This window comes from Gaeumannomyces tritici (genome assembly GCF_000145635.1).
Source record: "Gaeumannomyces tritici R3-111a-1 unplaced genomic scaffold supercont2.2, whole genome shotgun sequence".
NCBI lineage: Eukaryota > Fungi > Ascomycota > Sordariomycetes > Magnaporthales > Magnaporthaceae > Gaeumannomyces > Gaeumannomyces tritici.
The window spans coordinates 2,616,645-2,638,129 of NW_008804546.1; the positions used below are offsets into that span (position 1 = coordinate 2,616,645).

General features: G+C 59.5%; 8 protein-coding genes across 8 annotated transcripts; 2 read left to right on the forward strand and 6 right to left on the reverse strand.

The window, feature by feature from the left end:
- Positions 1–183: 183 nt before the first annotated feature.
- GGTG_03404 (dolichyl-P-Man:Man(5)GlcNAc(2)-PP-dolichyl mannosyltransferase) lies at positions 184–3,148 on the reverse strand. Its single transcript, XM_009221184.1, has 3 exons — positions 2,787–3,148; positions 2,453–2,697; positions 184–2,373 (listed from the first exon to the last, which is right to left on the reverse strand). Exons 1-3 carry the CDS (start codon positions 2,935–2,937, stop codon positions 1,483–1,485), a joined length of 1,287 nt encoding a protein of 428 aa, XP_009219448.1. The 5' UTR covers positions 2,938–3,148; the 3' UTR covers positions 184–1,482.
- GGTG_03405 (D-amino-acid oxidase) lies at positions 3,077–4,793 on the reverse strand. Its single transcript, XM_009221185.1, has 4 exons — positions 4,576–4,793; positions 4,365–4,502; positions 4,184–4,281; positions 3,077–4,054 (listed from the first exon to the last, which is right to left on the reverse strand). The coding sequence occupies exons 1-4, from the start codon at positions 4,596–4,598 to the stop codon at positions 3,204–3,206; spliced, it is 1,110 nt and encodes a 369-aa protein (XP_009219449.1). The 5' UTR covers positions 4,599–4,793; the 3' UTR covers positions 3,077–3,203.
- Positions 4,794–5,053: 260 nt separating this feature from the next.
- GGTG_03406 (UDP-glucose 4-epimerase) lies at positions 5,054–6,973 on the reverse strand. Its single transcript, XM_009221186.1, has 4 exons — positions 6,713–6,973; positions 6,230–6,464; positions 5,678–6,128; positions 5,054–5,596 (listed from the first exon to the last, which is right to left on the reverse strand). Exons 1-4 carry the CDS (start codon positions 6,739–6,741, stop codon positions 5,190–5,192), a joined length of 1,122 nt encoding a protein of 373 aa, XP_009219450.1. The 5' UTR covers positions 6,742–6,973; the 3' UTR covers positions 5,054–5,189.
- Positions 6,974–7,349: 376 nt separating this feature from the next.
- Positions 7,350–12,368, forward strand: GGTG_03407 (hypothetical protein; the record flags this gene model as incomplete). Its single annotated transcript, XM_009221187.1, has 4 exons — positions 7,350–7,409; positions 7,473–8,349; positions 8,661–8,692; positions 8,775–12,368. 4 exons carry the CDS (start codon positions 7,350–7,352, stop codon positions 12,366–12,368), a joined length of 4,563 nt encoding a protein of 1,520 aa, XP_009219451.1.
- A 592-nt stretch (positions 12,369–12,960) lies between these two features.
- Positions 12,961–14,707, reverse strand: GGTG_03408 (FAD synthetase). The gene is made up of 3 exons (XM_009221188.1): positions 14,192–14,707; positions 13,505–14,102; positions 12,961–13,409 (listed from the first exon to the last, which is right to left on the reverse strand). Exons 1-3 carry the CDS (start codon positions 14,503–14,505, stop codon positions 13,224–13,226), a joined length of 1,098 nt encoding a protein of 365 aa, XP_009219452.1. The 5' UTR covers positions 14,506–14,707; the 3' UTR covers positions 12,961–13,223.
- A 261-nt stretch (positions 14,708–14,968) lies between these two features.
- On the reverse strand, positions 14,969–17,697 carry GGTG_03409 (ATP-dependent RNA helicase DBP4). The gene is made up of 2 exons (XM_009221189.1): positions 17,506–17,697; positions 14,969–17,423 (listed from the first exon to the last, which is right to left on the reverse strand). The coding sequence occupies exons 1-2, from the start codon at positions 17,629–17,631 to the stop codon at positions 15,135–15,137; spliced, it is 2,415 nt and encodes an 804-aa protein (XP_009219453.1). The 5' UTR covers positions 17,632–17,697; the 3' UTR covers positions 14,969–15,134.
- A 143-nt stretch (positions 17,698–17,840) lies between these two features.
- On the reverse strand, positions 17,841–18,899 carry GGTG_03410 (hypothetical protein; the record flags this gene model as incomplete). The annotated part of the gene is made up of 3 exons (XM_009221190.1): positions 17,841–18,170; positions 18,266–18,545; positions 18,605–18,899. 3 exons carry the CDS (start codon positions 18,897–18,899, stop codon positions 17,945–17,947), a joined length of 801 nt encoding a protein of 266 aa, XP_009219454.1. The 3' UTR covers positions 17,841–17,944.
- A 920-nt stretch (positions 18,900–19,819) lies between these two features.
- GGTG_03411 (hypothetical protein) lies at positions 19,820–21,398 on the forward strand (the record flags this gene model as incomplete). The annotated part of the gene is made up of 5 exons (XM_009221191.1): positions 19,820–20,003; positions 20,089–20,145; positions 20,209–20,279; positions 20,356–20,735; positions 20,822–21,398. 5 exons carry the CDS (start codon positions 19,820–19,822, stop codon positions 21,369–21,371), a joined length of 1,242 nt encoding a protein of 413 aa, XP_009219455.1. The 3' UTR covers positions 21,372–21,398.
- Positions 21,399–21,485: the final 87 nt, after the last annotated feature.

The window sequence follows — 21,485 nt, forward strand, 5'->3', positions numbered from 1 at the left end:
GGGTGTAGACAGCTTTGGCTTCAACACATTGTGGGACGCGAAGGCATGTGCGTACACGATACGACTGCAGCCTCTCGTGCGATATCAAGATCGTAGCGGTAGCACGAGTAGGTTGGATAAAAGGCGTTGAGCGGCTACAAAAGTGTTTTCAGACAGTCCAAAGTTAGAGTAACAATCGCGGACTCCGGGCAGAACTCAACATAACGACCACGTGCATGGGTTTTTCTCTGTTGATTTCGCTATCTAAGCTTCGGAGTCACCGGGCCTGTATCGCGGAACACTGCCCGCAGTTTCGCGCCCCGCCTCGGGCAGGAAGTGACCGAGGGGGTCCCCCACGTGGCGCCTTGGTCAGGAGACGCCCGCGGTGCGTGTGAGTCGCTGACAGACCACGCGTGAACATAAGCCTCCCGGACTCGAGCCGGTTCATCAACGTGTGCCACTGGATCGTTTCAAACATGCCCCTCGAAATCCCATATATGCATAAATTTTGGGTTCGCCGCATCGCGGGCGCCCTGCCAGTTGAAGCCGAGATTTGGGGATTGGGATAGGTCACTTGTATCCCAAGGGTTTGAAGTGATACTCTCTGTACAAGAAGATTAAGTGTGGAAGGGCATCCCCGGATTTATAGATAAAAGTGTGATCCTAGTAGGTTCCTAATGGGGGACCCTGGATATAAGTTTATCGTCTCAACCGGCACGAAGGATGGACCCTAGAAGTGGTTGCGCGGGGCTGCATCGGATGCAGCCATCTGCGGGCTCCCCCCACCCACAGGCTGCGGCTCCGGGCGGGAAGAGGCAAGAAAGTTCTTTATGAAAATAAATTGCCGAAGAGCATCCATCCCTCCGCAAAACACGACCCCGACTCACAACTCGCGCAAATCTCGTGACGCAGCGATCCAAGAAAGAGAGTGAGTCAAAAAAAATAAAAAAATGGCACGCTCAAAACGCAACGTCCAGGCGGCGGCCGAGGAGACCACGACGCCGCCCGACGCGCTCGCGGGCAACCAGTCGCTGGCGCGCGTCGTCAAGGCCGAGGGCAACAGCCTGTACTCGTGCACGCTCCCGGACGGGAAGCCGGCCCTGGCCGAGCTCGCCGCCCGGTTCCGCAACACCATCTGGATCAGGCGGGGCGGCTACGTGCTGGTCGAGATGGCGGCCGACGAGGACCGCAAGGGCAGCAGGGTGGACGGCGAGATTGTGAACGTGGTGCGGGACGAGCGCGAGTGGAGGAAACGGCCATACTGGTAGGGCAAATGGTCTCATTTCTTTTTTTCTTCTTTTTGTTTCCGCCGCGACTCGTCTAGTTTTTGCTAACCGCCAATTCTCGTCCACAGGCCAACCCAGTTCCCCAAGCACAAGGAGGAGATCAACGATGAAGAGGACTCGAATGTCGGCAAGATGCCCCCATCAGATTCGGAAGAAGACTGAGCAATAGATCGCGGGCCCCTCGGAGATTTCCACTTCATATTCCCAAGCGACCTTTTCATTTGGCTGCTGCCACTTTCGGCGCAGGCCTGAACTCAGACCTCGCGCCGACGAATACCGAGGCGACCGTGACCGCCATGACGCCGACAACGACTGCAGAGCTGGCCGGCGTGCTTGGATACACGTTCCACGCCCATTCCTGCAGGGCCCAGAGCCCATACTGCAGGACCGGGTGGAGACCGGCCCGGTAGAGGAGATAGGGGGTGGACCAGGCGAGGTACGCATAGAACTGGTAGTGCAGCGACCGCGCGAAGAGAAGGCCAGCGACGGTGGCCGTCAGCATGGACGTCAGTACATAGCGCGGGGTGACCGCGCCCGACACAGCAAGCTCGTGCTGCTCGTTGAAGGGGAGGCGCCCGGAGAGTATGGTGCCCGCGATCTGACCCAGGGACTTGCCCGTCGGCTTCAGCCACCGCGCGGCAACGAATGCGGCAAGGACCGATGCGTGCAGGACCAGGAGCGTGAGGGAGAAGGGTTTGCTGAGGAAGACGTCCTCGCCCACGAAGCGCCAATTCACCGTCCACTTGAAGAAGAACTGGCGCGATAGCTCGAACGCCCTGCCCAGGTAGCCCCGTGCGTTGTGGGATAGGAACGGGAGGCCGATGGCGACCTGTAGCTGGCCCATCATGGACGCGACCCGGATGGCACCCACAAACCCCCGGCCAAGGAGGAGCACTAGGCCCACGACGGGGAGCGAGAGGAGCAGCGTCATCTTGACGCCGATGCCCCAACTGTATACCAGCGCGCCAAGCGTCCACGCGCGCCGCTGGAAGCAGTATATGGCCACCCAGAAAAAGAGCACGGCAAAGCAGTCGTTGAAGCAACGGAGGACGTAGACGCTATGGAGGCGTTTCGAGAGGACCAGGAGCGGAAGAATGTACGGCGGCGCCTGCGGTGTTTCAGTTAGCCCCTGGCCGAAGATCCGTAGAGCGTTGGGTGGGATGTCGACAAGCTCGTTGCATGCGTACCCTTGCTCTGTGATAGCACGCCATGACGACGGCGAGGGTCACCAGGTATAGGCCAGCGAACAGCTGCTGCGCCAGCAAGATGTTCCTGCCCTCATTCGTCAGGTAGTACAGCGCCGTGTAGATGTAGACGTGGCCTGCCGGGTACACGAGGGGGCCGGTGCCGCCCTTGATCTTGGTGTAGTCGCGCTCGCCCGAGACGTACTGCGAGATCTGTTGCATGTACGCCTCCCAGTCAATTTCGGTATCTGCAAACAGGTGGTCCTGGTGTATTAGCAGTGAGTGCAAAAGTAGATTTGTACACGGTCGCAAACGTCCAGCTAGACCGGCTACTCACAGGGGATCTTGAGAATTATCAGGGCACAGAGCAAGCCGTCCAGGGCAAGCAGCGCGGGACCGACGAGCTTGGAGAGCGCATGGCGGCCGTTCGCGACGTCGAGGGCGAAGCGGACGGCGCGCCCCGGTATTGAAGTAGCGGCCTCGGCCATGGCGGCGCTCTAGGCATCAAATTGGCGCAAGGGCAGTTGTGGAGGAGAGGTTGAGCTGCCACGAAGGCATTGAGGTTCAATCGAGGTGGAAGGGTAGGAACCTTTTTGGCTGAGAGTTTGGGCTGACACGACCACATGTAACAGGGTTAGGGTCTAAGCTCGGTGCATTTATTCCCTCCCCATCTTCTCCCCTTTATCGCTGGAATCATGCCTTGCCACCATTCACTCTGTCCTAAGTGATATTCATTGATCGCAACACCATCCCCTCACAGCTTCGCTTTGAGACCAGCGCCACGCGCAAAAACCTCATCCGCAAGCTCCACGACCCGCTCAGCACACCCGTAGGACCCCTGATAGCCCCAGCCCGCGTGGCCGTAGTTGTGAATGACAGGGCAGTCCATGCCGTCCAACACCTCGGTCTCGACCCGAACCCCTCCCTCCCTGTACGGCCTCAGACCGACGCCGTGCCGGATCACGTCCAGGCCCGCGACGCCCTTGCCGCCTGCGATCTCGGGGTACAGCTCGACGACACGCGTCATGATGCGCAGCGCCAGGTTCGGGTCCGGGTTGGGGTCCCAGTTGCCCTTCTCATAGCTGCCGCCCAGGACCGTGCCGCCGCCGGCCGCGCGCTCCATGCTGTAGATGAGCTCGTCGGGCCTATCTGCGGGGCCGCGGCCGCACTGCACTCCGATCATGACGGGGAGACTGTTGCGCACCACGACCACCTGCCCCCGCGCTGGGCACACCTTGGCGTCCATGACGCCGCCGAGCCGGCAGGCAAGCACGCCCGTCGCGTTGACCACCAGGTCCGCGGGGGAGCCGCCTCCGCCTCCGGCGAGTGACGCGGCCTCGGACACGTGGGCGAGGACGGCGCGGCGGAAGACGACGCCGCGTGCGCGGCACTGGCCCACCAGCCAGGGCAGGTAGAGCGCCGTGTTGATGCACACCGACGTGAACTCGTTGCCCGACGCCATGCCCGGCCGCAGCTCGGACGCCGCCAGCGGGCGGAAGTCGGGCATGAGCTCCTTGTACCACGGGTCCTTGTCGAACAGCGGATCCAGCCCTCCGCCCTCGTCATCGGCCCCTGCCGTCGTGGGCCGCTGAAAGATGTGGGTTTCTGCAAGGATCGCCACGGTCAGCTTGCCCGGTAGGCTTCACGCGAGGTGCAGCCTTCGTACTGACTCCTGATCATCCCCACGGGACTGGCAGGTGGCCAAAAGCCAGATACGGCCACGGCTTCACCTACTCTGGAAATGTATCCCAGCCTCAGGAACCTCGGCTGCCAGCCGCCTTAACACGGGCCAGGTGCGTCTCTCCCACTGACTGTCTGATTTTTGTGACATCCTTGACCATGGTATCAAAGGTTAGCTTGAGTTCGTCTAGGGTCGGGCATGTAGCGCCATGCCCGAGATGCTGTGGCTTCTTACGGCAAGACATTTGCTCCAGCCCATGGCGAAGTATACTCAATGTCGTAGTCGCCAGGCATATGTTTGGCAACCACTGTGACGGCATTGTTTTTATTTTCCGACAGTAGAAGTGCTGAGGTGAGTCCCGACACCCCGGCTCTACAATGTGCATGTTTTGGCTGGTTAGTCGCAATCTGTAGACTTGAAAGGTGGCCGGTTTCTTTTGACAAACCCGATCACGACAATCCTTGGCATGGCGGAAATCGAATTGGGCTATATCGTCCTGAAGTTGCATCCGTTGTCTCCTACAACACACTCTCCGATGCTACGAAGTATGACATGTATATAGGTAGGTAGGTACCCGTGTAGGTAGGCAGTTGGTGGCCTCGGTTCGAATGAGCGGAACAAGGGTGTCCAGCTCAACTTGCCACTGTCCCGCGCCGATTCCGGATGCAGGGCCGGATGGAAGGTGGGGGCAGATCGAACATGGAATCGAGCCCCTCGTACGATAGACTTGACATTGCCTATGCTAGTGTCCCAACTCCGCCGCCCAAAGGATTCCTTGTACTCTCCGACGGCGGCAGTGTTCGCCGACGGGAATTGTCGCGACATTACCAAATAGAGCCAAGCTGATAAGGCGTAGGCCCCGCTGCAGAATGCAATTGAGCATTGTCCCGTTTGAATGGTTGAAGGAGACCCAAGTTCTCGGTGGGTGTCCAAGTTACCATGGCCAAATTATTATTGGGTGTACACCTTGTAAAGATCTATGATCCTCCTTGCTCAAAAGCCGGATGTATTGTATCGAAACCACGAACTGAAAGAAGGCCTCGCGCACATATAACGATCTCACAGCTTGCGGTTTTTCTTGACCTCTTCAAGGAACTCGGCTGGAGGATCCTGCCTGTACCCCTTGGGGTTGTTCTTGACCCATTTCCACAGATCCTCACAGGCGTCCTCCATGCGGAGCTCTGTCTTCCAGTCAAGCTCCTTGTTCGCCAGCGCCGGGTTCGCGGTGAGGTCCAGCACGTCGCCCTGCCGCCGGGGGACAACCTCGTAGGGGAGGTCCCGACCGACCGCAGAGCTGAAGGCCTTGATGATCTCGAACACGGTACTGCCGCGCCCAGACCCCAGGTTCCACTCGCGCACGCCAGGTTTCTGGTCGCGCAGGTATTTGAGCGCTGCCAGGTGACCCTTGGCAAGATCGAGAACATGTATGTAATCGCGGATAGCAGTGCCGTCTCTTGAGCTGTAGTCTGCCAGCGCACAAGGGAGAATGATCAGCGATGCGTCTCCAAGCTAGCAACACCTAGGCGAATACGCGTGTAGAAACTTACCATCGCCAAACACCTTGATATTCTCCCTATCACCCGTCGCGACCTTGCCGAGCAGCGGCAGGAGGTTGAAGGGCACACCCTGAGGGTCCTCTCCCATGATGCCTGAGGGGTGGGCACCACAAGGGTTGAAGTAGCGCAGCAGGGCGCCGTTCCACTCCTCGTGCGGCTTTCCAGCCTTCATGAGGTTGTTGCGCTGCGCATTGACGTGGTCCGAGATGACGCTCTCGATCATCGACTTGGTGCGGCCGTATGTGTTGGTCGGGCCTATCGGGCAGTGCTCTGGGATCGGGATCATGTTGGGCACGCGCGTCGCATCGCCATAGACGGTGGCGGACGACGAGAAGACGATGTTCTTCACACCATGCTTCTCCATGGAGCGCAGCAGGGAGATGCTGCCACCGACATTGACGCGGTAATACTCGAGCGGGATCTCTCCCGACTCGCCGACGGCCTGGCGTTTGAAAAGGTAATATCAACGACAAGTTGGTCTAGGTTGCTAGCCCAGGTGTGCATTGCGACAGAGGGCACGGTATCGACAACAACATCTCATACCTTGAGAGCGGCAAAGTGAATGATGCTGTCGATTTCGGGGTGGGCGGCAAAGACGCGATCTAGCGCAACCTCGTCGGTGACGTCGACCTTGTGAAAAATGGGCCGCCTGCCGCAGATGAGCTCGATCCGGTCGACGGCGACGGCAGACGAGTTGTAGAGGTTGTCTACAATGACGACATCGTAGCCGTTCTCTAGCAGGGCGAGCGACGTGAACGAGCCGATGTAGCCCGTGCCGCTGTCAGCCAGGTATGGTTGATGTCAGTCAATTGATTGCGCCGACTCTGGAATGCGCTTGGCGATTTGTGTGCTGGCCGCTGCTGCTCCCCCGCATTAGATTGTCGCGGCCCTTGGCCCCTCATGGCATGCGCTGGAACCCCAGCCCGCGCTTGTGCCTGGTTTCGCGCTTGTTTGGTGGGGGTTCCTCCTGGCCAGCACAGACAGCTGCACAAGCAGGACAAAGCAAGAAGACGCGGTCGCACTCACCCGGTGATCAATACCGTGCCAACCGTCATCCTTACAAAGGGGTGTGCGCGCGAGTATTTGGGTGTTGATCAAGGTGACTGGTTGGGGCCTGGCGAGAGTTGTACTCCTCAAATCCTGGAAAGTGTCTCTCTGTCTGGTGAAGGGTCCATTGGGTCCATCACACCACGGATCCATCCATTTTGAGCACTGCGGGCCGAGGCTTACCCAAAAAAAAACTCTACTTATTGCAACAAGCTTAGGACGGGAGTCAATCTGACGAGCCTCAAGCCGCCGTGATGGATGGCTTCCGTGTACCGGCCGAGGCTTGACTGGAAGAAGGCATAAAGCTTGACTGGAATGCAATTCCATTATAGTTGGTCATCAATCTGACGGTTGAATCTGCCTGCTTCTCCCATGCATACACTTTGAAGTAAAGCTCCTGCATACATGACGCCAGTGTCCACGCTTCATTGAGACCCTTGCAGAGACGCACCGAAGCTCCCGTGTCGGTTGACAAGGAGAGACAGCGGGCATGGACAGTAATTGAGGGACACCTGCATCCGGTTGGGCGGAAACAGGGCTTCCTGGCCTGTTGTGGCGAACGTGGACGTTAGGCCGGGAGCGGGATGCGGACATGGCATCGGCATTGCCGAGCAGCATGGACATTGCACAGATGTGCATCATTTATGATGAGATAGGGCTCAGGCCAGCTGCATTGGTACATTACTTGCACCCCGGCAGCCAGCACAACTCGCCACTGTCAGGCTGACGAACAATTCAGGGCGTTGCTGGAGCATACCAGTGCACACCCAACGCCAGTCAACCACGGTTTCGACCTGACCCGACCGCCCTTCTGACGGCATCGCCGCCACGTTTCCCGGCGATGCCCCCGCTCCTTGTCCAGGCCCTACCAGAAGACACCCAATGCCCCGCCCAAATCACGTGCGCGCGCGCCAACTCCCCAACTGACCCCTGCGACTGGCAGGCCGGGACCCACCCACCCCAGCCTCCCGACAACAAAGATAGGCTAGAGACGGGAGTGGAAAGCGAGGCGCCCGCTGGAGCCCTGGAGCTAGACACGCGCCGACGCGCGATTCGCTGGGGAAAATTGCCAGGCCCGGACGACGGAAGCATCCAAGACAAGGCAAAAAAGGAGACAAAGGAGCCACGCACCCGCGCCAACCAAAGTACCTTGCCAAACAAATCGCTTGCCCAGGAACAGCCGCCGGCTTGGGCCCCGACCGCTTTCAGCCTCTGCTATCAGGCCCTGCCGTTTGCCCCTGCCGTTTGCGGGAGTGCCAGGTCGACGGCCAACGGGCCCGGCCTGAGCCCAAAAATATTCAATTCCCAGCCATCACGCCCACGCAGCGCTTGCCATGCACTTCCCGCACATTGGCTCTCTCAAAACGACTGGCGATCCGCTCTCCCGCCCGCCCTCGCCTTCCCAACTTGCTCTCTCCTCCCCCCTCTGCCCACGACAGCTTCGCCACACCCATTCGCTTTCCCAGACGGCCCATCTCTGGGTTATTCCGGCCCAGCCACGCGCGCGCCCAAGGTGACGCGCCGACCTGCCAGCCACTTTACAGTGCCGCGACCCACACTTGAAATCGCTCCCATCCGACCCTTGGCTGCAGGGATCCTACGTCGAGCTGTTCGAGGTAAGTTCCACTTGTGTGCGCTGTCACCGCTCGAGCAAAACCACCGTCGTCGGCCCTCCTGCAGGCGGGCCGGGAAGCCCTTCTGTCCCCTCGTTCATGTCACTAGGCAACGGGTCGGCGCATTGCTAGAGTGCATTTCTCTTGTTTATCCGCCTGCGCGCGTGTGTTTTCTTTTTTCACATCCCGCTTGCGCGCGCCTGGTTACGCAGGTGTTTGTGAGATTGCTCTCAGTTTCTGCCCACTTTGTGCTGTTGCAGGGGGGACCTGAGTTGCGCTCCACGGAAACCACGGGCAACCGCGCTACGCCTCAGACCAATTCGTTCATTATCATCACAGCGCGGGCGTATGCTAATTATCCAAAAAAGTTCACTCGTCGGACCTTTTGAGCTCTGGTCAGCTCCGATCACGCCCTCAGCGCCTAGCAGGGTGGCTCCATCATGCCTCCAAAGGCAACTCCCAAGCCGCCCACTCTGGGTGAGCGGCGGCGAACCAACCACAGGGGAGACTCGCGCGCCTCCATGGCCGAGGATGAAATCGAGGTCAACGACTCGCCGGCGCCCACGCGCGCATCTGCACGGGTGCGCGCCGCCGCCAACATGAACTCGGGCCTGACGCCGCGCCCGCAGAGGCACAGCACCAATTACGGCTCGCCCGCCTTCGCGGCCGGCTCGCCCGAGACCGCCCCCGCCTTCATCGTCCAGGACACGGACCTCCAGTCGGGTATCGCAAGAGCCATCAACAGGGTGCAGCGCGACAACAAGGAGGATCAGGAAGCCCGCGCCTCGCGAGCCCCGTCCGTCATGGTGCCTCGACGGAATCTGGAAGAGACTGCAAACTCCCGAAACCGCCTTGCGACAGCGCCTCCCGAGGATGGACGGGATAGGTCGCGGTATTCTCCCATGCGACCGATTGCCGAGGCGGAGACGCCCGCAAGGAGGAAGTCACCCGCAAAGAGGAAGTCGCCGGAGTTGGAGGATGCCTCTGAGCCAGAGAATTCTAAGCGCCAAAGGATCTCCGAGTCTGGCGCTGCATCGCCACGACGCAGCCCAGAACGCACGACTGCCCAAAGCAAACTGAAGAATCCTTCACCCCGCCGCAAGCCTGGTCGTCCCCGGGGCCGCCCGCCCCGCTCATTGGTCCAACGCGACGTGTTACGAGAAGTATCGCTGGACGCGCCAAGGAGCGGATCATCGGAGCCTCCCGAGGACGACGTCGACATGCTGTTGGAAGACCAGGAAAACCAACCCGTGGATCAAGCCGTTGGACCGGGCACGGCCAAACAAGCCATCAGCGCTCCCAGTGCACCCACTCAGTCGACGGCAGGGCCTATAACCAAGCAGCCTGTCAGTGCGGCGACCCAGCGCGACGCACTCTATCCCAACTTGTCACGAATGGGCGGGTCTATGATGCTCACCGCAGCGCACTCATCGACTGACATGCCTCCCCCGTCTGGCGACAAGATCTACTGGAACGACCTGCCAATCACGCGTGCCAACGGACATCGGCTTCACGAACTGAGGAGCTCGGACATCCCGCAAACGCCTGCCAACGGGGCAGGCGGCAAACTCAAGGCTATGGGCCCGCCCGTTCAGTCGTCCGCGGCGCCTACTGAGCGAAGCTTCAACCTTGAGAGTGGCCTGTTCCAGCGCGCAACATTGCAGACACCGCCTCCGGCGCAAATCTCGATCGCTCCTACTCCATCCACTGTCCCCGAGTCGTCGCTCCCGCCATCCTCGGTAGCACAGGAGCTTCCTCCTCGGAGCCACCTTCCCCCAGGCGCCCCGGCCTGGACGCAAGGCGAGCGACAACAGCCACCGGCTACACGCGGTCAGACGTACAGTTGGTTCGCAGACCCGCCTCACCGAGGAGTACGGTCGTCCTCAGCCGAGCCAGGATCCTCCCGCTACATCGCGACTCACCTTGACCATGACCTGGTCGACAACGCCAAGGCCAGGGAGCAGCGGCAGCTTCGTATCGAGAACGACCACAGCGACGACGCGGCCACACCCCGAAAACCCATTCGCAAGGGACTCGGCTCTCCTATCAAGAATGGACTGGTCAACGGACAGAGAAGGGAGCGGGCGAGGACCGAGGAGCCCGAACTAGCTACGAGGACGAAGATCAACCATGCGACCAGGCCAACCCGTTCAGCGTTTGCTGAGCCAGAGCCAGAGGTCCAGTCGCATGCGCACCGCGAGACAAGATCGCCCGAAATCTCGGAGCTCCATGGTGTGAGCACTACTGTCACCGAGGCTAAAGCTGCAGCCGCCGCCCGGAACGGTCGTGTGCAGGTTGGCAAGGAACAGAGCACAACTTCGACCGAGGGCCATCAACCCAAGAAGCCTTTGGGACGATCCGACAACATCTATACTACCACCAATGGAGCAGCCAACACGCAATCATCCGACAGCCCGCGCGTTGGACCCGGTTCCACCTGGTCCGAGAACATGGAAGGGCTCGCTCGCCATTTCCACAAGAGCTTTGACTGGAAGACATTGGCCAAAACACTGCTGTACTTTGCGTTGGCACTTGTTACAATGTCGTGGATAGTCAGTTGGCTCAGCGGGCCACCAATGTTCGAGGGCCACGAGCTGGACAGTGGCTTCCACTGGTATGGCACCTCGGACTGGAAGCATAACCTCGGGCAGTTCGTGCCCTCGTGGTCCTTTCGCCGTATCCTCCTCAGCGACGATGACTACGGAAAGCTCAAGGAGGCGTGGGAAAGCCAAGAACAGGTTATTGCGCGCGTCAAACGGCAGAACGAGGCGACGACGGCGGCCATTTCCAAGCTTGAGCATGCGCTGCCCAACTACATCCGCGTCGACAGAGACCAGCAGGGCAATCCCATCATTCCGGACGATATCTGGCAGGTCCTCAAGGCTTATGCGCGACAGGATGGCGATTTTGTCGTCCTGGATGAGAAAAAGGCCATCACGGATCCGCACTCGAAGGCTATTGAGAAGGGTCTTGACGGGGCCCGCGCATTCGAGACATGGGTTCGCCAAAACAACCACATGCTCCGAGACATGCTCGGGGCCGGGCAGGGCCAGGAGACACCAAGCATCGACGTGGAAGAGCTCATTCGCAAGAGGATCGAGGCCCAGGATCTTCCGCAGAAGCTGGTTGTCATGAAGAAGGAATTTGTAAACCTTGTCAAGGACGAGTTCAAGGCCAACATGCGAAGCGTCCAGGTCGACATCGCAGCCCTCAAGCGCAGCCAAGATGAGCTCTCCAAGAAGCTCGATCGGGTCTCCAAATCATCCAAGGGAGCTCTCACGCCCGACGAGGTGCGGCGCGTGAGTCAGGAGGTGCTGAAGGTCATCGGAGATCCCCAGCTCGAAAAGCGGATGCGCGATCCGCTGATCGCCGACCTCAAGAGTCGGGTCAACTACTTTAATGTGCGGTCGGGCGCCGTCTTCGAGTCCAAGATCAGCAGCCCGACCTTCAAGTTCAAGTACCCGCGCTTCGGGACCCCCCAGTGGATTTCCGCGAAGCCATGGCTCGCCAACGGCCCTTCGGCCATCATGCACGCGTGGGAGGACGACGGCGACTGCTGGTGCGCTGGCGGTACGTGGGATAGCAAGCTGTCGCGTCCCAAACCGGCAGACATATACTTGGGCATCCAGCCGATCACGCCGCAGGTTCTCTGGATGGAGCACATTAACCCGCTCGAGACGGTGGATGACGGGTCCATGCCCCGGGACGTCGAGGTCTGGATCGAGGTGGAGGATCACAACCAGGGCAAGCACATGAGGGAGTGGTCGATAGCGACGTTCCCACACACGGACCTCGACAACAAGCTGTGGGACGAAGGCTTCGTCAAGGTGGTCGAGTTCGAGTTCAAGAACCAAACGGCTGGCAGGCCCGCCGAGAAGGCCGTCAAGTTCCCGTCGCAGCTCGCCCAGTTTGGCGTCGTCACCGAACGCGTGCTCATCCGGGCCACCAGCAACTACGGCGCCCGGGACCACACGTGCTTCTACAGGGTCAAGCTGTTTGGAGAGCGTCCGCCCGCGGAGTAGCAGGGACGTGCTCGATGCGAGTGTCCCGGCAGGCGTGAAGATGAAATCTTGCCCTGCTTGGTACTCGGCGACGAAGATTCAGACTGTCTCGATAATGAATGAGCTCATGACTATTAGATTTCCCGGAAGGTGGTGTTATCGGATCGCATTTTTTTCCTTCTCCTTTTAGGATTTATGATCGTTATCGATGTTTTTTGCAGCTATTTCCGCATACGTTGGGTTTCCCTTCTTTCTTTTTCTTCTCCCTTGTCTTGTTCCCCTTCCTCCATCACCCCCTCCCCTTGTGCTTGGCAACATTGCATCCCGGCACGGCGTTCAGCAGTTGCAATGAGAAGACAGATACCCTATGAGAAGACGCACATTTCGATTAGCCCGCGCTTCATTGATCTTCTTTATTATTTGGATGCCTTTTTCGCTTCTTCGAACTTTATTTATGTATTCAGATGATGCCCTTGTCGATGCTATGAGAAAACGGCCAGGCTGGCGGCGCACGTGGAATCCGGCCACAAAAAATAGACCAACAACCAAGAGGGTGGACCAGGCCTCTCGGCGGTAAAAACATGGATTTTCATAGCTCAGGAAAGGCGAAAGTGCACCGTACCTGCAACTCTTTTGTTGTTTATTGTGCTAGTCTATAAAAATGACGCAATTCTAGAGCCAGAATTATCTTCATGAAAAGCGAACGAGATGCGTGGTATGTAACCTGACACAAGCTGGGCCAACCCTGCGTATGTAATAGTCTTTTCATGGCTCTGCCAAACAGAAAGAGCGGCTCTTGCTCTTTCCTGGGACAAGCACAAAAGCCCAGGAGAAACAGGGGCAAACAAAGGGCACGACACAGATGGCCGGGCAAGGTCACCTGTCGCGGCCGAGGCGTTCTTCGTTGTCCGCCATCAGCTCGTAGGCGGGCCTGAATGTCTCCGAGGCGCCGGCGCCGGCGCGCTTGAGCGCAGGGTTGGGGGTGGTGTCGGTCGTGCCACCGAGCGAGGTGTAGCCCCTATCGTACAGCACGCAGTAGGGGATGCCGAGGTGGCGGATGAACTGTGTCGGGGGCGTAAAAAAAGGTCGGCCCCTACTTGTCAGCACACCAAAAAAGAAGCAAGACAAAAAACAAGGGACCCAGCCCCCAGACTCACAGCCCAAATCTCGGCATAGTGCCAGTCGATGACGGGGTGGACGCGCACAAAGGGCGGCCACCCGGGGTCGGTGGGGTCGAAGTGGGTGAGGTCCTGGCCGTGCGGGTCGGTGCGGCGGGTGCCGACGAAGACGGCGCGGACGGCGGGCCGCGAGGCCAGGTAGGCGTGCAGGGCGGGCCGCATCGACTGGGCCACGCGCTCGACCGAGAGTCGGTACTGGGCGCCCGTGCGACCCACGAACTCGTCCACCTCGGCGAAGGGGTGCCGCGACACCACGTAGACGGCCTGGAGCGTGTCGGGGAAGGGCGGCAGGGCGTCGGCGGTGCCGTTGCCGTTGCTGTTGCTGTTGGCTGGCGGCTGTTTTTGTTGTGGTGGTTGTGGTGGCGGTTGTTGTTGTTGTCGGGGTGGTGTGGACGTCGACGTTGCTGACTGTGCCGGCGGCGTTGCCGAGTCGTCAGCCGAGGGGCTCCGCGGCGCACACGGGGTGGCGGCAGCCTGCTCGGGCGCAGCAAAGTGGCGTGGCAGGCACGCGAGGATGAGGATCAGCATAACGAGGCAGTCCTTGCCGCCGTTGTACGAGATGGAGAGCTCTTCTGGCCTGCGTCGTCCAACGGGGTTGTCAGCAAAACCCAAGGTCCACCAAGAATCAGGCCAGTATCGTCCGTTCCCCCCATGGCGCACGCATACCGGTAGTCCTCGAGCGCCTTGTCGATGACGCCGAGTGACGTGTGCACCTGGCCCTGCAGGGCGCGCAGCTGCTCCGTCGCGGGGTCCTCGGCCAGGAAGGCGGCCACCTTGCGCTGGGCGTCGAGGCAGACGCGGCGCAGGGAGCCCGGGTCGGCGTCGGCGTCGGCGTCGGCGTCGGCGCCGGCGTCGCCGTTTCGCGTCAGCGCGCCTGTCGGCTTCGTGGCGCCGCTCTCGTTGGCGGCAGCCGCCTTCTTCCCCGCGACTCCGTTGGCCAGCGGCGGCTGGCCCGGCTGGGGAGGAGGGTCGGTAGCCATCTTTCTTGCTCTACGGGCCCCGCGGGGGTGGTGGTGTTTTCGAGACAGCTGTGGCGCGTCGTTAATTCATGAGACCAGAGAAGAAGCGCAGACGCAGCTTTCGTTTTGGGCCGGGCAGGTCAGGCTGGATTCTCCCAACAACGAGGGAGGAGGCGGGCATGACAGCAGTGGATTTGTCGTCGGCGCCGACGGCTGACACATTACTCGGTGAGTGGGGTAGGGGGATGCCGAGGAGGGGGGCGCACTGGGGAAGGGAGGGGCGGTGTCACAGGCGGAGACCTGGTCCGAATTGCGGGCCGCGGCATCGATTTTTACGCCTGCACCCGCACCGCACCTCCGCTAGGAGAATACCAACGAGCGCTACTCGGCCATGGCGTACATGCGTCCCGTCGCCGTCTGCTGAGCGGCTCGAAACGCCGCGACATGCGTCCGTCTTTTCTTTTTCTCCAGCAAGCAATACGACGTCACATCGCATGAGACTCGCGGCCACGTCACATCAGAGAGAGCCGTCCCACTAGTGCACGCATTACATTGGCATTGGGAAAACCAGGGGGGTATGTTGAGACATGCAAAGAAAAGCCCACACAAAGACGACAACAGACAGAAAACAAAGCGACGGCGGCTTCCCACTAGTCGGCCAGTAGCCCTGCAGCCAGCGCCTCGTAGTCCTCCAGAGTGTCGGGCTCGTGGTCCATCTCGATAACTTTGCCCTTGCCCCTTTTGGGCTTGCCCCCCTCGTCGTCTGAATCTTTCTGGAACCACTTTTTGGCCTTCTTTTTCGGCGGCGCGTTGTCCGAGCCGTAGCCAGAGCCGCCGTCCTCGGCACCTGCTTCTCCTGCCATGGGCAATGACCTGAGCAGCTCGAGCGGGTCCTCCCCTTCGTCCCCCGAGTCCGCCGCCACCCGCGGGCCTGACTCCCCAGCCTCGCCCCGCTCCCTCGCCTTCTGTTTGAGGCGCTTCTCGCGCCGCTTTTGCTTGGCTAGCGCCTTGTCGTCCAGGTCGGCCTCGCGCACTTTGTCCGCTTCGGCACTGACAAACTCTTCTCGGAGTTTGTCCACAGGGCCCTGTTGCTTGAAATCGTCCTCGTCCTGCAGCTGGTAGACCGGCTGTGCGTTTCCTTCGTCGTCAAATACCAGTTTTGTGCCCTTGTCCTTGAACTTGGCCAGTTGTTTCTTGGACTTGAGAAGCTTCTCGCGCCGCTTCGAGTCAAGTACCAGCTGGGTGTTCTTGCCCAGCTGTACCACTTTGGCTGGCAGTGCGACAATGCCGCCACCCTCGCCTGCTGCCTCGTCCAGCTCGTCGCCGCGGAGAACTCGCTTGGCCTTGAGAAAGTCACCGTCTTCGTCGTCGTTGCCTCCAGTATCCACCAGGTCCCTGTAGTGCTTGGACAACACGTCCTGGTTTTGTCTCTCAAACATCTTTTGTGCCTTTGTCCTGACCTCGTCCTTCTTTTTCTTTTTCGTGCCGCCTTGGAGCCCCTCGCCGTCCTCGTCCGACTCGGAGCCGCTCGACATGCCCGCCCGGGCTGCATTCTTTAACCTCTTGACGTCCTCGCCCTTTTGGAATTTGATCTGCGGCGCGCCAGCGAGGCCAATGCTCTTGGCGAACCCTTCCAGGTCCAACTCCTTGAACTTGAAAATCTCCTTGTCCTTCTGCAGGTGCACTGAGCGCGCGTAGCTGATGAAGGCCTTTTGGCCCAGGTACTTGACGTCGTGTTGCTTCCAGCACATGCTCTGGAGCTCCTCCTGTATGCTCTTCTTCTTTTTATCCTTGACGTGCACTTTCTGTATCGGGACCTTTTTCTGCTCTAGCCTCGCTACCATGCCCTTCTCCTCACTCGGGTCCAGAAAAAGAACGGCGCGGCCTTGGCTTTCGTAGCGCGCAGTTCGCCCCACACGGTGGATGTAGGTGTCGGCGTCCTCGGGGGCGTCCACCTGGACAACCCAGTCGACGGCCGGGAAGTCCACGCCGCGGGCCACAACATCGGTGGCGAAGAGGCAGGCGTTCTTCATGGACCCGAACCGCGATGTCACCTCGAGTCGTGCCAGCTGCTTCTGTCGCCCGTGGAGGTGTAGCAGCGGCATGCCTGGCTGCATATGACGGAAGCTCTCGTAGACGAAGCGGACCTGCTTGCCTGACGACAGAAACACAATCATCTTGCTTTTCAAGTTCGCCTTGATGAAGCCCCACAGCGTATCCAACTTTTCTGGCAGTGGCGTGACGATGTAGTGTTGCTGTAGTGTTGCGGGGGTCGCGGCCGCGGCGGCCTCGTGGACGGCGACGTACTCGGGCTCCTTGAGGCTCAGGCGGGCCAGGTCCGAGACCTTGCGACTCTGGGTGGCGCTGAAGAGCAGCGTCTGGCGGTCGCGCGGCAGATGCTCGACCAGGGCGTCAACGGCGCTCTGGAAACCGAGGTCCATGATGCGGTCGGCCTCGTCGAGAACCAGCATCTGCAGCGAGTCGACGTCGAAGCCAGCGGTCTGGTCGAGGTGCTGCAGCATGCGCCCGGGGGTGCAAATGAGGATGTTCATGCGCCCCAGGCGCTCGGCCTCCTCGCGCAGCGACTTGCCGCCGATGACCAGACCGGCCGAGAAGGAGTGGTGGCGGCCGACCTTGCGCAGCACCTCAAAGGTCTGCACGGCCAGCTCGCGCGTCGGGCTCAGCACTAGGGCGCCCACCGAGTCCAGCTCTGTCCATCTCTCGCGGTACAGCTTCTCCAGCAGTGGCACTATAAAGGCGAGGGTCTTGCCGGACCCGGTCTTGGCGGCGCCGAGGATGTCGGAGCCCTTGAGGGCCAGGGGAATGGCGCGGGCCTGGATGTCGGTCAAGGTCTCGAAGTGCGAGTCGCGCAGGCCGCGGGCGGTAGGCTCCGAGAGCGGGAGGTCGGCGAATCCATTTGGTGGTGTTGCTTTGGGATCCTGTGCGATGGCCACCGGTGGTCATGGTTAGCATCACATACGACGTAAAACAGCGTCCTAGCGGGCCATCTCGAGGACTTACAAAGTCGTTGACGGCTTGTTGCAGCTTTCCCAGGTCTTCCTGTTCCCGTTTCCTCTTTAGTGAGCGAGCTTCTTTGTTATGTGGCTGCCGAGGCGCCTTCGCGCTGGACTTGGCGCCGGTAGCCATCTTGTTGCCTTCCTTCTCCTCTGCCGCAGCGCTGTAAAAGTTTTGGACGGCGCAACTGGAGGCGCGAAAAACCGCCGCTGGAACATGCATAATGCACGGGCGGCGGTCCAGAATTTTTTTGGGCGGAGCGGGGATTCTGCCAGGGCGGTGAATATAGCGTCAGGAAGTGGGTCCGGGTAGCTACCACACCCCTGAACTGGGGATTGATGCTGGTGATGGAATCCTAACTAACCCTCTACATACAGTTCTCGACCACCAGTTCGAACTCATTTTGTGCTACCAAAATAGCTCAATTTGACCTCAATACCGTGACTCAGCCCACGTAGTTTGCCTCGCACCAACCTCCGTCAACATACCACTCCTGCTTAGTCACAAACTTGCTCTCGTCGCCGAGCAAGAAGGCGATCGAGGCAGCAATCTCGTCCGGCTTGGCGTACCGCTTGATGATGGATGTGAGGTTGTCATCCTCGGTCATGGTCCACATCTGCCCGCTGGGGAGCATCAATGGTTGCTGGATCATGTCGGTGTCGATGCACCCGCTGTAGAGTTCCATATCAGTTGGACGCTGCACAGCAATCTGGAGCTTGATAGGAAGGAGCACATGGCAAGAGGGCCAGAAAAGAAGGAAACGTACGGGCAGAGCAGGTTCACGCGGATCCCCTTGGCGCCGCCTTCAAAAGCTGCACACTGCGACAGGCCGCGGACCGCGTTCTTGCTTGCCGCGTAGGCCGACATGTTGCCCGAGGCATACTTGACCTGCTGGCTGCCGCAGTTGACGATGCTGCCGCCGCGCTTCATGTTCTTCATCTCCTCCTTGAGGCAGTTGAAGGTGCCCACCACGTTGACGCTGAGCATCTCCTGCAGCTCATCGACCGGGAGCGTCTCTATCGGCCATATCCGCGCGTTCATCTTGGCTGCCAGAAGGAGCTGCGTCAGCGGGGTGTGCCTTTTCCTCCCCGAACGATAGACTTACCAGCAACATTGGCTGCTCCGTCCAGAGGCCCCCATTTCGCAACGGTAGCGCCTATCCACTTCTTGACATCCTCGGGCTTGGTCACATCCACTGGCATTGTCATGACGCGGTCCTTGGCCTCGGGGATATCTTTCTCGATCCCCTCGACCGCCGCCGCCAGGTTCGGCTCGGACGTGGCCGCCATGGAAACCTTGGCGCCACGGACTAGAAGGTATCGCGTCAGGGCCAAACCGGTTCCTCGACTTGCGCCAGTGACGGCAATCACTTTGTCCTGGAAGGGATGAGTGCTGGCCATTTCGAAGGTGATGAGTAAAAAGCACAGGCCGAGATGTAAATGAGATTTTCGTGATCGAGACCTTGACCAGGATCTCCGCGCCGGCTGCCTGGCTGCTGAGAGGTCTGATAGCTACGGCACTTGGGTCACAGTCTCAAGGACGCGGAACGTGGCGTCGTGAGTATATACCTACCGAAGGGCAGCTAGAGGCTAAACTTCAAAACTCCACGTTCAAGGCCATGTAAATGAAAAAAAAAGGTCGAATCTTGGCACCAGCAGCAGCCTGACCCGAGGGATAACGGTTTCGGAGTATGTAGACATGGCCGCGAAGGAGCGCTGGCGGGAGGGGTTCGCTCGGTCTCCCTTCAAGCGCCATGTCAGCCGGCGATCCCCCCACCGAATCGGATTCCACCTTGGTGGTTTTAATCTCTCGGGAGGCGCAAAAATAAGCCGGCCGTGTATCGGACTTGCTTTTTAACTGTCGGGGCCCCAACACCCCGGCCCCAGTCGGGTTCTCGTCAGATCTCCTCACCGGCCCCCTTGGCTATTTTCAGCCTCGAATGATGGGGAAACGGCCAAAGACCGGAGAGGACGCTCCGTCTAGAGCAAGGCCTTGCATGCCTATACAACAGAAGTCCTTGTACGATATATCACATAAACGCCCCTGCAGATGCTGGCATCGCCCCATGCCTTTGTCGATGGCGGTCGCCTTTTTGTTGACGCTGTCGAGAGATTGGCTGGCCGTGCTTTGTGGTGTACGACCAAGAGAAACAGGATGGGATATTGCTTTTTCCATCCTTCGAGGGTCGCTTTAACATTTCTTCGAGATGTGCATAAAATACTAGCCGCCAGCCGCATACGGCGTGGCAGCTGGACTGTATCCGCTCTCGTCATTGTATTCTCTAACGAAACTAGCAGATCCCACCGGCTGAACGATCACCATGGCTGCCGAACCACTGTTCATGCGAGACCCGCCCCCAGGGGAGGAGCGCTGGGCGGCGGGCTCGCTAGCGGCGACGCAGCAAACCGCCGGAGCTGTGACTCTAGGGCTGGCAACGTTGGTCTATGGCTTACGGATGTATTCGCGCCTGTACCTAACACGTCTAAGGCCTGGTTGGGACGACTGTAAGTCCCAGATACAACCACACCATCCTGGAACTACGGCCCTCCAGAAGTTGTCGCCAACGGTTTGCTAAAAAAAAAAAATTAGATCTTGCAGGCACCGCAATGGTGTGTGGCTGGGGGTTTTATGTTTGCACCATGGGAAGTAAGTGTAGATCTTTCAACTGGAAAACAAGAACATCACTAACCTGGCCATTCGCGGGATCAGTGATAGCGAACGGGGGCTGCGGCCGGAGCATGTGGCAAGTGACGATGAGCGAGTTTGAAGAGTTACTGAAGGTGAGTATAAATCATAGAACCGAGGGGGCAGGACCTTGTAGTTAGTGGCTAACAGGATGAATGTGTTGACCAACAGTGGACGCTCCCCGTAAACATCTTTTACATGCTCACGGCTGATCTCGCAAAGCTGTCGCTCCTCGTCCTATACTGGTCGCTGTCGCCAAAGCGGACCTACAGAGCCGTGGTCAAGATGCTCATCGTCGGCTTCATCCTGTACGGTGCCATCTACGCGTGCATCAGCCTATTTGGATGTATCCCCTTCCGTGCACACTGGGACTTGGCGGCGATCCCGACTGCTCGCTGCGTCGACAAGTTCTCCTTCTTCCTTGCGGCCTCGGTCGCCAACGTCTTCATGGACATGGCCATATTGGTGGTCCCTTTGCATATCGTGATACCCCTGCAGGTGTCGCGGAGGCAAAAGACGTCCCTGTTCTTTCTATTCGGAACCGGTGGATCGTAAGTGCGCCCTCGAGCTTGACTAGAAGGTCGGCTCCATATCGCAGCATTGTCTGGTTGCTAACGTCGACATGTCTCACTGCTAGCGTCATTGTCATAGCCTCTTATTGCTGTTACTTGACCGTCAAGCTCTTTAGCAGCGACAATTACACGCGCGGCCTATCACACGAGCTAAGCTGGATGTACGCAGAGCTGGCCGGGTGCGTCATCTGCGCCTCGGCGAGCGCGCTCAAGCCTTTCTTCACCCGCTTCCTGCCGCAGCTGTTCGGCACCGCATTCTCCCGCTCGGCTGGGTCGGGCGACGGCGGCACCGGACTGGAGCTTTCCAAGGGCGCCGGCGCCGGAGCCTCAATGGGCAGCCGGGTTCAGAGAAAGACTCGGAGGCAGGTGAGCCAGGGGGCCATCGAGCTAGAGTTGGGCAACGATTCCGAGGAGAGGCTGGCGCAGGGCAGACGGGACGATGGGGATCGGAGACCCAGCGAGACCTTGATCTCGGTCGAGTCGTCAAGTGCTCTTGGTCGCGCGCCCCAGCATTTGTCCGACTGGGCCATCGCCGGAGATATGTCCAAGATCAACGTGAGCCGTCAAGTGACGCTGTCCTATGAGGATTCAGCCAGTGGAGGGCACATAGTGTGAATTTGGGAGAGCATTGGTTGCAGCTGGGCCTCGGCTTTGATGAAAAGCGTTGTTTCGACAGCTGAAATTCAGCGCAAGCCCCAAACGCCCCACAAAAACAGCACACAGACCAGG